The sequence below is a fragment of the Aotus nancymaae genome, unplaced genomic scaffold, assembly GCF_030222135.1.
Source record: "Aotus nancymaae isolate 86718 unplaced genomic scaffold, 86718_ANA_hifiasm-v0.15.2.pri h1tg000022l_1, whole genome shotgun sequence".
Classification (NCBI taxonomy): domain Eukaryota; kingdom Metazoa; phylum Chordata; class Mammalia; order Primates; family Aotidae; genus Aotus; species Aotus nancymaae.
In genome coordinates, this window is record NW_026988435.1 from 47,926,367 (window position 1) to 47,941,635 (window position 15,269).

The following is a 15,269-nucleotide window of genomic DNA, read 5'->3' on the forward strand; positions in this document are numbered from 1 at the left end:
GGCAGGGTCCCAGGGAGACGTAGGGGGGACCCTGGTCAGCGCCAGGTGGCTGGCGGGGCCCGCGGTGTCACAGCCACTGGGGCACAGCAGGAGGTGGGAGCACCTGGGAAGCGCCTGCCCACCCCGGCTCCCCCGAGCCTTCTGGAACTCACGTGGCGATGGTCACGAGGAACTGGTAGGAGCCGCGGAAGAGCACGAAGGCCGCGTAGCACAGCCAGATGTGGCTTGCGTGGCGCGTGCGCGACAGAAGGAAGACCAGCCCCACCTGCGTGGCCGTGACACCCGCGATGAGCAGCTTGGACCATCGCGCCCAGCGGATCTTCACGAAACCCGCGGCGAAGGACGTGATGGCACCTGGGAGGTGAGGGGTGGGGCGTCACGGCGGCCCTGGGGGGACATGGGGCAGGGAAAGGTGGGGGGAGCCCCGGGGAAGGAGCCGAGGGGCGGGGGGAGAGGTGGGGGGAGCCCCGGGGAAGGAGCCGCGGGGCGGGGAGAGGTGGGGGGAGCCCCGGGGAAGGAGCCGCGGGGCGGGGAGAGGTGGGGGGAGCCCCGGGGAAGGAGCCGCGGGGCGGGGAGAGGTGGGGGGAGCCCCGGGGAAGGAGCCGCGGGGCGGGGAGAGGTGGGGGGAGCCCCGGGGAAGGAGCCGCGGGGCGGGGAGAGGTGGGGGGAGCCCCGGGGAAGGAGCCGCGGGGCGGGGAGAGGTGGGGGGAGCCCCGGGGAAGGAGCCGCGGGGCGGGGAGAGGTGGGGGGAAGCCCCGGGGAAGGAGCTGTGGTGGGGGCTGGCGGGTGCCGGGACCGGGACCGGGCGCGCGTACCCAGCAGCGTGGAGGCGGCGTCGGCCGCGCCGTTGTAGACCCGTGCGCTGTCGGTGGTGGGGTTCACCTCGTTCCACAGGATGTGCACGTAGTAGACCACCAGGTAGTACCCGGCGGAGTTGAAGACCCACCAGAGGGACCAGAGGCGCAGCTGCGGCCGCCGCAGGCTGTCCCCCAGCTCCCGCAGCATGCGCGCCAGCACCCAGTCCCTGCAGGCCGCCCGCAGCGCGCGCCCCAGCTTCCCGCCCGCGCCGGGGTTCATGCGCTCCAGCTCCGACGCGGAGGCCGAGGGTTCACGGCCCGCGGCGCCGCGGTTGAAGAAGAGGCTGCGCTTGGGGCGCTTGAGGAACAGGGCGAGGACCACGCTGAAGGCGAGGAAGGCCAGCGAGATGTAGTTGAGCGTGGAGAAGGACACCCCGCCGGCGGTGACCAGCAGCTGGCCCAGCACCGAGCTGGTGAAGACGCCCAGCAGCACCGCGGCGCGAGAGTAGCCGGCCACACGCTGGTAGCGCGCGGGCTGCACCAGCGAGAAGATGTAGGACGAGTAGGCGATGCGCGCGGCCATGGTGACGCTGTAGAAGAGCTCCATGAGCTGCATGTGTGGCACGGAGCGGCCCAGCAGCAGCAGCAGCCACACCGACACGTAGCTCAGGCCCTGCAGCAGCAGCACGGGCGTGTAGCGCAGGTAGTCGGTGAGCAGGAACACAGGCACCAGCACGGCCAAGTAGGAGTAGGGCAGCACCGGCGTGATCTCGTTGGTGACCTGGGGACGGGCGAGCGTGCGCCCCACCAGGCGTCAGCGACTGTGCGGCTTCGGGGGACGTGGCCCTCCCGAGGCCGTCGCTGCTGACCGCTTCACTGCCTGATGCGACCCCACCCCGGTCCCTCCCTTTCTGATCAGTCTCGGCAGCCTGGGAGCATTGGCCTGCAGAAAGCTGGCAGTGGCCAAGAAGTTATGGTTATTAACAACACGGTTGATCTAAGCTTCTCTATTTTTTTTTCCTGAGAGGAAGTCTCCCTCTATAGCCCAGGCTGGAGTGCAGTGGCTTGATCTCATCTCACTACAACCTCCACCTCCCGAGTTCAAGCAATTCTCTCCTGCCTCAGCCTCCCAAGTAGCTGAGATTACAGGCGCACGCCACCACACCAGGCTAATTTTTTATTTTTAGTAGAGATGGGGTTTCACCATGTTGGCCAGGCTGGTCTCGAACTCCTGACCTCAGGTGATCCACCCACCTCGGCCTCCCCAAGTGCTGGGATTACAGGCGAGAGCCACCATGCCAAGCCAGCTTCTCTATTTTTAATAGAATAAAAACATGTTTTCATTTCATCTTAAACAATATGGAAACCAGAGCTGGAACCCATACACATTCACACCAACACGGCTCCTTCCATCATCACTGTGGAGGGGCAAAAGCAGAAGACACAGAGAGGAAGGGCAGGACCGGGAAGAGCAGGTTCATGGGAGGGGCTGTGGGGAACCCGGCAGAGGGAGAGATGGGAGTGAAGAAGGGCAGAGAGGGAACAGGCGTGTGGAAGGGCTGAGGGCCCTGGGGTGCGCACTCCCGTCTCACGCTTGTCCCCAGAGCAAGGTCTTCAAGGCCAGGCTCTAACCCAGGGGCAGGGAGGGGGTCAAGTGCCCCTGGAGCCACCCTGCACCCACCTTGGAGAGGGAGCACAGCCTGTCAGCCCGCCCAGCCCCACCTCCCCCATGACGTTATGTGGGAACCCAGCTCCACAGCCTTGGCCGCCGAGCTGCTGGTAGGCACTCCAGGCCTGGCTTCCATGCCTGTGGCCTCAACACACAACCACCTTCCTTGGGAACTTGGGGCTGGGCATGGGGCAGGGGTGCTGTCTCCTGCAGGACCAGCTCAGTGGGCACTGCCCCAGACTCTCCTCCAGGCAGGCAGCAAATGCCCTCAGCTGGCTTGGCAGGGGCTGGGGCTGCTGTGGGCACACCTGGGCACAGTCCAGAGGAAGAGGCCCCAGTCCTGTGAGGCCCAAGCCACTGGCCCTGCCCCTCCCTGGGGACTGATGTGGGAGCCTCCCTGTGCGTGCAGCCTCCCTGGGGCCCAGGTGCATTTTCAGCAGGTGGCCCCGCCCAGGGGCCCCATCAGACCCCACCTCGGATCTGCTGGGGGTTGGCACCAGGTGAGCCAGCAGGGCCTCCCTGGACTCTGGGCCTCCCACAGTCCCCACCCAACTCAGGCCTGACCACCAGCAACCCCACAGCCCTGTTCCTGCTGCCTCAGGTGACCTCCACCCCTGCCAGCCACACTTGACAGGACCGAACCCTGGGTCAGCACTGAGGGCTGCCCAAGCCACGCCACCTCCCCAACCCAGGCCCTCTCAGCCTTGTGTGACACACCCAAAAGTGTGGCCTGATGCGCTCAGGGCCTGGCCACCGGTGACTGTGAACAGCTGGGGAATAGGACCCTGCAGCCAGGCTTGTTGGTCAGGGCCAGCATGCTGAGAAGCGTCCAAGGGGTTTGGGGGAAGGCTACCCAGAGACCCCACCTGAGGCCACCCTGAGGTCGCACCCTGGAGCCTGCGCCCTCATGCAGGCCAGGCTGCCCCGAAGGCTGTGGTCCCAATAGCACCGAGCACCCAAGGTCCCTCCCGTGCTCCGTCCTACCCAGGACATTCCGGGACACACTCAATGCAGGTCAGGTGCCGGGAGGCTGAGTGACCAGGCCGGGTCATGGGGAGCCTCAGGGCCAAACACCAGCTTCTACACTGTGTTTACCGCAAAGCCCTGGGGACATCAAACAGCCCCTCTGTGGGCAAGCTCTCCTGGCCAACTGCCTGCTCGACTGGGGAGGCTTCTCATCAGGGCCAGCCCAGAGAACTCCTGCAGAGTCTGAAAGAAGAGGCTCAGAGGCAGGGGCCCTCCTAGCACCTCAGGGACCCCGACCTCCAGACACAGGAGGCGGCGAGGGGCCATGGGAGCCCCAGCACCCCGCCAGGGCACATGTCCTGCCCACAGCCCAGAGTCAAAATGGCAGCCAGCCAGCAGAGGCTCCCCCAGAGCCCACGGCTCTCTGGAAAAGGGCGGCCAGGAGTCCTAGGAGCCTCTCCCACCTCTGAATGAACGAAGCACACCTCACTTCTCTTCCGCCAGGAGCCAGCTCTGCAGGCCACGGCCTCCTCAGGTACTGCCTGGTCTTAGTTGAGGCTCCCAATGCAGTGCTCCGCCTTGGCAGACCACGGGGTCAAGATGGAGTCTGAACACCCCCCAGCACCCACCCAGGGCCCTCCTGCTCCTCTCCCTGCACCGCCGCAGCGGCCCCTACTTCCCCTTCCTCAGACTTGGCAGGTGGACAGCAGGGAGGCTCTGCCCAGAGCTATGACCTGCGTCCCACTTACAAGGCTGCTGGGGGAGGGCCACCCACAAAGGTCCCAGCAGGGAGGCGGCATGTGTCAGGCGGCCATGGCGCCCACACGAGTACAGGCTCCTGCTGCCTGAGCCCAGCGTCCGCCCTGCTCTCCAGAGCTCTTGGCTCAGGTCCGGGCTGACAGGCAGAGTGCAGGGAGCTGCGCCCAGATTGACACCCCGTCAGCTTCAGGGCAGCTCCTCTGAACAGGGAGGCGGCAAGGTGGGCGAGGCCCGAAGGCAGGCAGGCAGGACGCGAGGGCAGGGCCAGGTGTGGGGCAGCAGAAGGACCAGCTGCCACAGAAGGGCACCCAGCAGGGACTGGCTGAGGTCGAGGCATTGGCCGTGGGTCGAGAAGGAGTGCTGCGCACAGGGCCCCGGGAGGGGTCTCCCTGGAGGAGGGCAGGGGTGGCAGCTCCCGCCACACAGCACAGTTCCGCGGCGCCCAGGCAACCTCGGCCCACCCAGGAGCACCTCACAGACCCGGCCGGGGAAACGCTCTCAGCTGACACTCCAAGCAGAAAGCTGGAGGGAAATCTGGCCAAATTCAACATGGCTCTAGAGAAACACCGTATGTAACACACAGCCAGTCCAATCCCATGGGCACTGGGTCCCCAGGAGGCAAGAAAGGGAACCAGGTTCAAGAAGGACAGCAACCGTGGGGCTGCCAGGAAGCCCCGGCCCGCAGTGGGAGAAACGGAGGCCAAGCGAATGCCAGCCAAGGAAACCAGGCTCCTCACAGCGGCCAGACGCGCCGGCGCTCTGCAGCCCAGCTGAGCTGGTGAGGGCAACGCGGGCAACCCGTGGCGGGCTGCGGAGGAAGCAGCAGTCGCCCAGGAGGGAGCCGGCAATGCCAGCCCCGGCCAGCTGGGTCAAGGCCCACCGCCTGAGGCTGCCGGCTCGTGCTCCACCCGCAGCGTTCCACGAGGTGGGAGAAGCCGGAATCCCCCATCACCCCCAGCAAAGCGCCGGAGAAGCACCTTGTGGTTCAACCCCGAGGCGCAGCTTAAGAACAGCCTTGAACCTACGTGGAACGTCCCTCAAGTCAGATCGGGAAGGGGGCAGCTTGCGAAAGCTGAGTCACAAGACAGCACTTAGGTGACCTTTCTAAACACAAGCCCAGCCACAGGGGCTGCAAGTCCTGACAGGCCGGGCCTCTCCTGCAGCCAGAGGGGCTGAGATCGGGGTCCGGCCGAGTGGCAGGTGCGCAGAGCACCTTACCTGTTGCCCCTCCAGTGACATCCCAGGCCTGGAGGAATGGCTTACTTCCTGGAATCTACTTTTCAGTCAGTTACTGTGCAATGTGAGAGGGCAGCAGATGGGATTTAAACATTTTTGCTATAGAGACTTTTCTTATTTTCAGGAAAACCCCACACATATGCTCGTCCTTATAAATAACCTTGACCAATGGCCCTCCTTAAGAGCAGTGATGCCATCTGGTCCGTCAGTGGGTGGCGGGGGGAGGGGCAGACTGGCCAGGAGCAGAGGGCACTTCATGAGGGGTCAAGGAGGCGGCCCTACTCCTCCAGCACCAGCCCCGCCACCGACAGTTAGAGACCCTGGCCTCACCGGGAAAGTGACCTGGTGACCCGGCCCTGGTGGTCAGCAGTGCCGGCCTTGGGAGCAGACACAATCACACTCGCATAGTGCTCTGAGCTGGGCACCGGCAGGGCAGCACCTCCAGTTTTCCAAGAGTATACTCCTCATCTGCACGTCAGTTTCACAATTCTAGGGTCTGCGAGGGGTGGGGCCCGGCTTCTGGCCAAGAGACGCAGGAACAAGGGGCACACGGAGTGCCAGCAATGTGGGTGCAGCGGCCAGGTGGCCACACGGCCGAGGACGGGGACAGTGGCTGGGACAGGCAGGTGAGCAGGCCCAGGACAGGTTCACGGGCAGCACATGGGCCTGAGATGGGTGCAGGGGTGACCAGCTGGGCCGGCAGCCTGTGAGCACACTTTCCCCACAAAGGCTTCCAGGCTCCTGTGTAGACGTGCCTATGGACAATGTGGCCGGCTCCTGCCTCCACCCTTTACATGGCCTGAGAGACCCGTGACTGGGCATAAGTTTATTACAACAGTTTCAATAAGAGCCTTTGTCCTCATGGCTGAGTAAAATGAGCAGAAGGAAAATTCCTTCAATAATCTCTTTAGGTAAATAGCCACTAACCCCCTGCAGGAGGAGGTGCCCAGCAGGGCTGGATGTGGGCTTCCTCGTGTGCCCAGCCTGGCAGGGCGGGTGGGGCAGGCTCCGTCTCTGTGGGACACAGCGTCAGTTTTTATGTAGCCTGGTTACTAAGCCCCTCTACCTGACGGTGCCCGCTGTGGGGAGTGAGACCTCAGCCAGGTTCCCTCTGGGACCACTATCAGCTGACACGGCCACTCACCCACTCCAGCCTCAGAGCTCACGCCTCCAACAGGAAAAGCGCCCTGGCCCCCGAAGCTGCTCCCTGCCCACCCACCACTGGCCGCCCCCGCGCCCCGGCGCCCACGTGCCTGCTCCCGAGTGAAGTTCTTGTCCGGCCCCAGGAGGTAGGGTGTGATGAAGCTCTCTCCCGGCCGGATCTGCGCCATGAAGCCGTAGAAGCAGAGGTAGCACACCAGGCAGCGCCAGGACCGGAGCTCGCGGTCAGGCCCAGGCTCCATGGGCACCTGCTTCTCCACCGCTGGGCTGGAGGGCACCATCCTGCTCGGGCCACGTGCAGCCCTGGAGGGGTCGAAGGTGACGCTCTGTGTGGAAGGAGGGTGGAGTCAGGGCAGGTCGAGAAAATGGCCCGCAGGCCTCCCACCCCGCAGAACGGGGCCCAGTGCGGCCTGCTCCTCGCCACTCAGGACCAAACACCACCCTGGAGGCGAGCGCACGCCCCAGATCCGTCCTCACCCTGCAGCACCAACCTGGGAGCCACCCCAGCCTGAGCCGCTCCAGAGTGCCCCAGGCCGGGCTGTCACCACCTCTAGGGTCTTCGAGGCTCATCGAAGTCTCCAGCCACAAGGGGCAATTTAAATGCCAATCAAAACCAAGTTAATTAACTGATGACTTACTGTATTAACTAACAAAATTTAAATTTCAGGGCTTGGGGCCCCAACAGATGCCTGGCACTGCTGGACAGCACGTGTGGCTGTGGCGGGTGGGCACACCTCACCCCACAAGCCTGCTCTCACAGCACCCAGGTGGCCCGGGGAGGGCACAGGCAGGAACAGATGCTGCTAGAGGCCAGGGACACACCTGGTCACACCCCGGGCGGGTGGCAACAGGCAGAAGCCTCAGGTCCCCTTCAGCCTGGGGTCCGATCCTGCACACGAACATGGGGAACACGGCGCCCCCATGCCCCAGAAAAGGGCATGCAGGCAAAGCCCACGGTAAGGAAAGGGCAGAGGGAGAAGCAGGTGTCCTCGAGGGGGCTGAGGGCACCCAGGGGTGAAACACCCATGGGACGGACGAGACCCAGCCCGAGCCCAGGGACCCCGGCATTCCTGGAGGCAGGTTACCCTAGACAGAAGCAGCTGGCCAGAGCTGTGAGTGGACCCAACACGTTCCAGGTGGAGCATCCTGACCACGGGCCTTCGCCCATGAGGCAACATGCATCCAGCCTCCGGGGCCTCCAGTCAGTACTCCGCCCCACGTGGCAGGGCCCAGCCGGCACTCTGCCCACACGGCCAGGGCACACGTCAGAGCAACCACAAGAGGGCATGCCTCCTCCAGTCCTGATTGTGCCCAGGAGAAAGGCTCCCCAGTGCGGGAGAGAGCACCGTCTCACCACCACAATCCTTCTTCCAGCTGCAGGCAGCAGCCTGTCCACTTATCAGTATCGTGGCTCCAGTGCTGCTGGTTTTCCACGTAAAGTCGAGGTGTAAAGTTCTCTTTCAAGTCAATCAAAGCTGAGCCGCCATAAACAAGTGTGTCAGGTGCTCACACCAAGCCAACCCAGTGAGGACAGGACCCAGCCCTTGTCCCCCACGGGTGCACCTCACGTCTGTATCAGCAGAGCTGCTTGTGGAAAGCCCTGCTGCCCAGGCGGGTGGGGACGCAGCCCGTGCAGAGGGCAGCTGAGCAGCCGCGTGGGGCAGGGTTGCCGTCCCATCTGCACTGGGCTGACACAGTTGGACAGTTGTTCTTCGCCATAGGGCCTGCCTAGGAGGGGGTCTGCAGAGGGTCTGGATTCGGGGAGAGTCTCCTCCAACCCTCCAGCAGGGGGACAGAGCATCCTCGATGTGGGGCTGGTTTTCGGGGTTCAGGGACCCCGAGGAAAAAGCTGCCCCAGGTTCTCAGCACTCAGTCTCTCGTTATCAGAAACCACTCAGGCTGGCAGTGCTCCTGGAACCGCCCCCAACCTGACACGAAGGCTTAGGAAAGTCGTGGAGAGGGGGAGGAAGCCCCTCCCAGGCAACGCCGTCGGCATCGTCCCCGGCACTCACGTCTGTGACGAAGGAACATGGAAAGTGGTGGCAGGGAAGCCTTACGAGCAGGGGCCGGCGGGCTGGCCGTGGAAGCCACAGCGGGGCGGGGGAAGGGTTGGGGAACTCGAGGCTTTTGGAGCACCCTGGGACCAGCACCCTCCATCGGAGGCAGCTCAGACCCCAGAAGTTCTCAAAGGGCCAAAATGAAAGCAACCAGCCAGGGAGGAGAAGGCGCAGGCAGGGCCACCTCGAGGCTGAGGCAGATCTCACGGTCGCCTTCCACGCCTCCCCAGGGCCTGTGGCAACAGCTGGGAAGATCAGCGCACAAAGGTTCAGCTCCGTCACCAGGAACCCTGATGCCCAGAGAGGCCACAGGTGGAGCTGCACTCACCTGGGACCATACCTACTCCTCCCCAACCCTCCCCACCCGGAGACCCATCCAGCCCCGGGCCTCCCCATCAAGTTCACTCTCCACAACCCCTGTTGGCAGGTTTAAACAGGTGCATTGATCCCGGGACACCCAGAGCACCCACATCATCACAGCCAACAGGGACTCATCAGGAGCTGAACTGTGGCCAGAGTCCTTGGCCCCAAGAGTAAGGATTCTGCCCACAGGACCCCCAGGAGCCCCGGGGAACTTGGGCCCCCTGTTCCGAAAGACGCCACCTCCAGAGGTGAGCGGAACATTCCCTCCTTGGTGTCAGGAATTAGCGAGATGGCAGAGTAAGGACTTCCACCTCCTGGACTCCTGAGTTCCTGGACACCAGTTCAGAGCGAGCATTTCCACATCCTGGACTCCTGAGTTCCTGGACACCAGTTCAGAGCGAGCATTTCCACATCCTGGACTCCTGAGTTCCTGGACACCAGCTCAGAGCGAGCATTTCCACATCCTGGACTCCTCAGTTCCTGGACACCAGCTCAGAGCGAGCATTTCCACATCCTGGACTCCTCAGTTCCTGGACACCAGCTCAGAGCGAGCATTTCCACATCCTGGACTCCTCAGTTCCTGGACACCAGCTCAGAGCGAGCATTTCCACATCCTGGACTCCTCAGTTCCTGGACACCAGCTCAGAGCGAGCATTTCCACATCCTGGACTCCTGAGTTCCTGGACACCAGCTCAGGGCGAGCATTTCCACATCCTGGACTCCTCAGTTCCTGGACACCAGCTCAGGGCGAGCATTTCCACATCCTGGACTCCTCAGTTCCTGGACACCAGCTCAGGGCGAGCATTTCCACATCCTGGACTCCTGAGTTCCTGGACACCAGTTCAGAGCGAGCATTTCCACATCCTGGACTCCTGAGTTCCTGGACACCAGCTCAGAGCGAGCATTTCCACATCCTGGACTCCTGAGTTCCTGGACACCAGCTCAGGGCGAGCATTTCCACATCCTGGACTCCTGAGTTCCTGGACACCAGCTCAGGGCGAGCATTTCCACATCCTGGACTCCTCAGTTCCTGGACACCAGCGCAGGGCGAGCATTTCCACATCCTGGACTCCTCAGTTCCTGGACACCAGCGCAGAGCGAGCATTTCCACATCCTGGACTCCTGAGTTCCTGGACACCAGCTCAGGGCGAGCATTTCCACATCCTGGACTCCTGAGTTCCTGGACACCAGCGCAGAGCGAGCATTTCCACATCCTGGACTCCTGAGTTCCTGGACACCAGCTCAGAGCGAGCATTTCCACATCCTGGACTCCTCAGTTCCTGGACACCAGCTCAGAGCGAGCATTTCCACATCCTGGACTCCTGAGTTCCTGGACACCAGCTCAGGGCGAGCATTTCCACATCCTGGACTCCTGAGTTCCTGGACACCAGCTCAGGGCGAGCATTTCCACATCCTGGACTCCTCAGTTCCTGGACACCAGCGCAGGGCGAGCATTTCCACATCCTGGACTCCTCAGTTCCTGGACACCAGCGCAGAGCGAGCATTTCCACATCCTGGACTCCTGAGTTCCTGGACACCAGCTCAGGGCGAGCATTTCCACATCCTGGACTCCTGAGTTCCTGGACACCAGCGCAGAGCGAGCATTTCCACATCCTGGACTCCTGAGTTCCTGGACACCAGCGCAGAGCAAGCATTTCCACATCCTGGACTCCTCAGTTCCTGGACACCAGCGCAGAGCGAGCATTTCCACATCCTGGACTCCTCAGTTCCTGGACACCAGTTCAGGGCGAGCATTTCCACATCCTGGACTCCTGAGTTCCTGGACACCAGCGCAGAGCGAGCATTTCCACATCCTGGACTCCTCAGTTCCTGGACACCAGTGCAGAGCGAGCATTTCCACATCCTGGACTCCTCAGTTCCTGGACACGAGCTCAGGACGAGCATTTCCACATCCTGGACTCCTGAGTTCCTGGACACGAGCTCAGGGCGAGCATTTCCACATCCTGGACTCCTGAGTTCCTGGACACCAGCGCAGAGTGAGAATTTCCACGTCCTGGACTCCCGAGGCTTCTGAAACCCGAAGGCAGCGCTTCCTAACCAGGGGTGAGAGCGCACCAGGCCCTGCATCCCAGTGCCCAGCTGCAATTACACGCCGTGGCCCAGGACTTTGCCCTTCAACAAATCCACAGGTGAGCCAGGGAGTTTCCACACCTGGAGAGGCTGCTCTCAGGATTCCCGGTGTTGTGAGAAGTTCTGTGTGAAATCCCCTGTGACCAGTCCTAGCTCGGCGGCCCGCCCCAACCCACAATCAGACGGGACCGTGCTGTCCCCAGCACCTCCCCGGGCCAGCTCGAAGGGGCCAGGGAGGTGGGCAGCCCGGAGCCCTCCAGGGCAATGACACACAGCTGGAGCTTCACTTCCCAGAAATCAAATGCCAGGCCCCACACCAGGTGGGGGCCAGGGGCCCGTGACACACACGGCTGGCCTGGGGAGCACAGGGACAGGGCTGGCTGCAGGGCTGGGTCAGGCCTGTTTGGTGGCATCCTCAAAGCTGCCTCCTGAAAGAGCTCCTATGAGCCCCACCCCTGCCATATGGGGATGCTGTGCAGTGTCTGGAAGCCTGGTGGCAGGTGACAGGCCAGCCAGGGCCCTGGGCCACCCTGTTCTTGAACAACACGATTGCTAAGGACTAAGGGACCAGGTGTGTCTCCAAAAGCTCACTCAGCCCTGGGCTCCACCTAGGAACCCCGGAGGGCAGTGCCTCCCACCTGAGTCCCCACAGGCGCCTGCTTGGCAAAGCCAGCAGACCCGAGTCCTGGCTGGGGTCTCCACGGGAATGCTGGGCAGGCCCTCCCAGCAGGGCGGCCACGGGCACAGGGGAGCACCAGGGCCATGCATAGCGGAACTCCCTGCTCCTCAGCCCGGGGCCAAGGGGCACCCAGCCTGGACAAAGGCTACCAGCCTGTCCCAAGAGGACCTTTACTCCTGCACCCCACAGGGCCGGTCCCGTGACCCACTCACACCAGGAGGAGGCAGAAACACCAGGGAGAGCAGGCGCCAGACAGTGCCAGACGCCCCAGGCTCCGCAACCCCACCGCCACCTTCACTTCCATTTGAGACCCGGGGTTCTAAAACCCTGTCCCTCCCATCAGCACAAGGCCCTCTCCAGTGCCCCCAGGGTGGGACACAGTCCTGGACCCCCCTCCAGGAGCCCCTCCTGCTGATAGTTCCGCCTGCAGGGGCACCCAGGGTGAAGCAGGGGACAGGCAGCCTCTGGCTGTGGTGAAGGCTGCGGCAGGCCAACCATGCAGGGTAGACAGTGCCCGCTTGTCTGAACCAAGGGGCCCGGGGATGCCAGGCCCGCTCCACTCTGGCACAGGGGTCCTTCCTGTGCATTGCCCACACTTCCACAGAACTGATGGAGACTCCCAGAAACCTTGAAATCAGGCCTGGGGCTGCCCACTGACGCACCAACAGCCCAGTGACGGTACAGCGGTGAGGTGGGCCAGAGCAGGTGCCCGGGCTCTTCCCAGGAGCTCCGGCTGCCATGCAGGAACAGGGCCCAGAAGTCCCGGGTCTTATTTGAAATCCATTTTTAATGGCGGCCACTAAAAGAAAAAGTGCTGAATACCACAGACCCAAAGAAACTCATTAGAAGCACACAGCAGGTTGCAACCCCAGGACAGGGTTGGCCTCAAGCCCTGTTTACTCTGCGGCCTGTAGGAGAAAAGGCCAGGGCAGTCCCTCTGCTGCCAGCATACTGGCCCTACGTGCGGTGAACGTGGCCCACCGACAGGCACTCAGCTAGCAAGGCCAAGACTCACGCCATCGTAGAAATCCAGCCCCAAGCCGGGGAAAGCCTAGACACCAAGTGTCCAGCCCCATCCCAGACCACTTGAGGCCTCTTCCCGGCAACTGAAGGAGGTCCCAGGCCAGACAGGAGGGCCACGGGGAAGCAGGGAGAATCCCTGCCTTCAGGAGAAGGTTCTAGCAGCCCCGCTGTCCCCAGTGACCACCCTGCCCAGGCTCTGTCCTTCCAAGCACGTGAGAAGGCTGGAGAATCGCAATCAAAACAAAGGCAAAAGCCACCTATCATTCTGTGTTTAGACCAGCTTGTACTCTGGAAGGCTAACTAGGAATGTTTGTTATGTTTTTAGAATGCCTGCTAGTTAAAAAAAGGAGAAAGCATTGTACACCCTCCCAACCCCGCTGAGATGACCAAGTTCACGGTTCCTAAGAACATAATTAGACCCTCTGGCTGTCACTGCAGCAGGCCCAAACACCCCAGAAGCACAGTGTCTCATCTTTGTCCAGCACAGATAACTGGAATATCTGGAACTATAAAAATCCACCAAAGCCCCTTCAGAAGGAAAGCGACTAGCAATTGCAACAAGCAGTGCACAGGCGGCGCCCAGGCGAAGGCGGTCAGTGAGATGCAGCCTGGCTCCCCAGCCTGGAGAGGGCAGGCAGGTGCCCTGGGCCAGAGGGGCCTGCGCTCTGCTGATTGAATCTGTGCTGGATCCTCAGGTCTCCTCAGGGAGAGACCACCTCTTGACAGGGCGGCCAGAAGGAGCCTCCCAGGGCTCTGGATGCTTCTGCATTTCAGGGCCAGCTTAAATTTCAGCCTGTGTCTTGAGGCCAGGCAGGCCAGACTCCCCAGGACACGCGTTTCAGATGGACAGGACCCTCGGGGATGGGTTTCCTGATGGAGAGGTGCTGGAGGGACCCGCTCAGGAAAGGCTCCCACAGCGGCTGTCCAGGCGCTGAGAGCCTCGGGTTCGCTCCACTCCGCTGTATCTGCGCCCACAGGTGCTCCAAGGGAAAGCTGCACCCACGACGCTTTTGGCACAGGAGACAATGGGCTTGGAGGGGTGCCAGGGGCCCGCCCCGCGCGTGGCTGGCAGGGTTCGCCCGCCGGCTGGCCCGTCCCGAAGCAGCACGTGCCTGGGCTCCAACGCCGGATCCACGCGTTCCTCCAGACTCGGGGGTGGGACTCGGCGCCCCCGGATGACGCGAGAGGGCAGGCCGGGGCGGGACTCGCCACCCCATTAGCGGACTGGGGCGGAAAGTCAGCGGCGCGAAACCCGCTGCACTACGGCAGGCGCCCGGCACGCAGCCCCGGAGACCCCGGCCCGAGCCCCGCACCCTCCCCGGAGCCCCGCAGGGCCTGGCCCGCAGCTCGCTCCCAACCCAGGGCCCCCCGGGCCCCGGCACTCACCTGAGGGCCCCGCAGACCCCGGCCCGCGCCCGCACTCGCCCCGAGACACCCGCGGCCCGGCGGCCCCGCTCCCCACAAGCAACTGCGGCTGGGCGCGCGGCTCTGGGGCTCCGGGGACCCCGCGCAGGCGGACTCCGGGACTACAGCGCCCACACGGCGCTCGGCGCGCGGCTGCGGGAGGGGAGGGGAGGGGAGGGGCGGGGCCCCGCTGAACGCGCCCCGGGGGCGGGGCCTCGCGCCAGGCGCGGCGTGGGGAGCGAACCCACGGCGCGGGCACGCGCGTCCCGGAGCCGGCATCCCCGCGCTTCCCGCGCCCCGGTCGCGGCCCCTCGTGCCGCCCCCCCCCCGCCCCCGAGCCCCGCCGCGGTCCCGCCCCCCGCGCCGCCCCCTGACCCCGATCGTCGCTCGGGCCCCACCCGCGTCGGCTCCGGCATCCCGGGGGCGCCACGCGCGGAGGTGTCGGTCCCGCCGCGGGCGCTCCGCCTTCCCTCTCCCCTCCCCTGCTCCTCCCCACCCGCAGCCCCCCCACCCCCACCCCCGACCCACCTGCCGGAGGAGGCCTGGAGCGTTTTTCTTTTGGCGCCCTTACGCACCTGCATTCCTGGCGGGCCGCAAGCCGGATCCCGGACGCGGGCCTGGCCCACGCGCTCTCGGGATGGCCCCGGGCATCCTTCGTGGGACTCCAGCAGGGACACGCAGAGCCCCGAACCCGGCGCCCCCAGGACCCTCGCTGCCCCCCCTCCTGCCTGACCCTGACTAACTGGCTGGTACCAAGGAGCAAGCGGGATCCAGGACGCGGCCCGGGGCCATCACCAGGGACAGCCGTGGGAGACCCGCGCAGGCCTCGCAGGTGGGGTCGGCGGCGCAGTCGTACTCAGGAAGCGGGGCCTGGGCCGCGCTCCCCGGAAGCTGTGGGGCTGCAGCAGACAGCGCCGCCCCAGGCCTGTGCAGGAACGGTGGGGTGGCGGGGGGAGGGGGCAGAGAGTCACTCTGTCCTGGACGTTATCCAGGGCCTGGCTATGGGGAGGGAGGCAAAGCCGAGGGCTGAGGTGCTTGGAAGTCAGCCGCACAGAACAGAAGGG

At 64.0% G+C, this 15,269-nt stretch overlaps 1 protein-coding gene across 1 annotated transcript in view; it reads right to left on the reverse strand.

The window, feature by feature from the left end:
- SLC19A1 (solute carrier family 19 member 1) overlaps nucleotides 1–14,820 on the reverse strand; it is a 28,859-nt gene extending 14,039 nt beyond the window's left edge. Inside the window, exons 1-4 of the mRNA XM_021669421.2 lie at nucleotides 14,734–14,820; nucleotides 6,681–6,914; nucleotides 816–1,578; nucleotides 153–354 (exon numbers count right to left, since the gene is read on the reverse strand). Coding sequence (XP_021525096.2) covers nucleotides 153–354; nucleotides 816–1,578; nucleotides 6,681–6,869 — 1,154 coding nt within the window. The 5' untranslated portion in view covers nucleotides 6,870–6,914; nucleotides 14,734–14,820. The remainder of the gene's footprint in view (nucleotides 1–152; nucleotides 355–815; nucleotides 1,579–6,680; nucleotides 6,915–14,733) is intronic.
- Nucleotides 14,821–15,269: the final 449 nt, after the last annotated feature.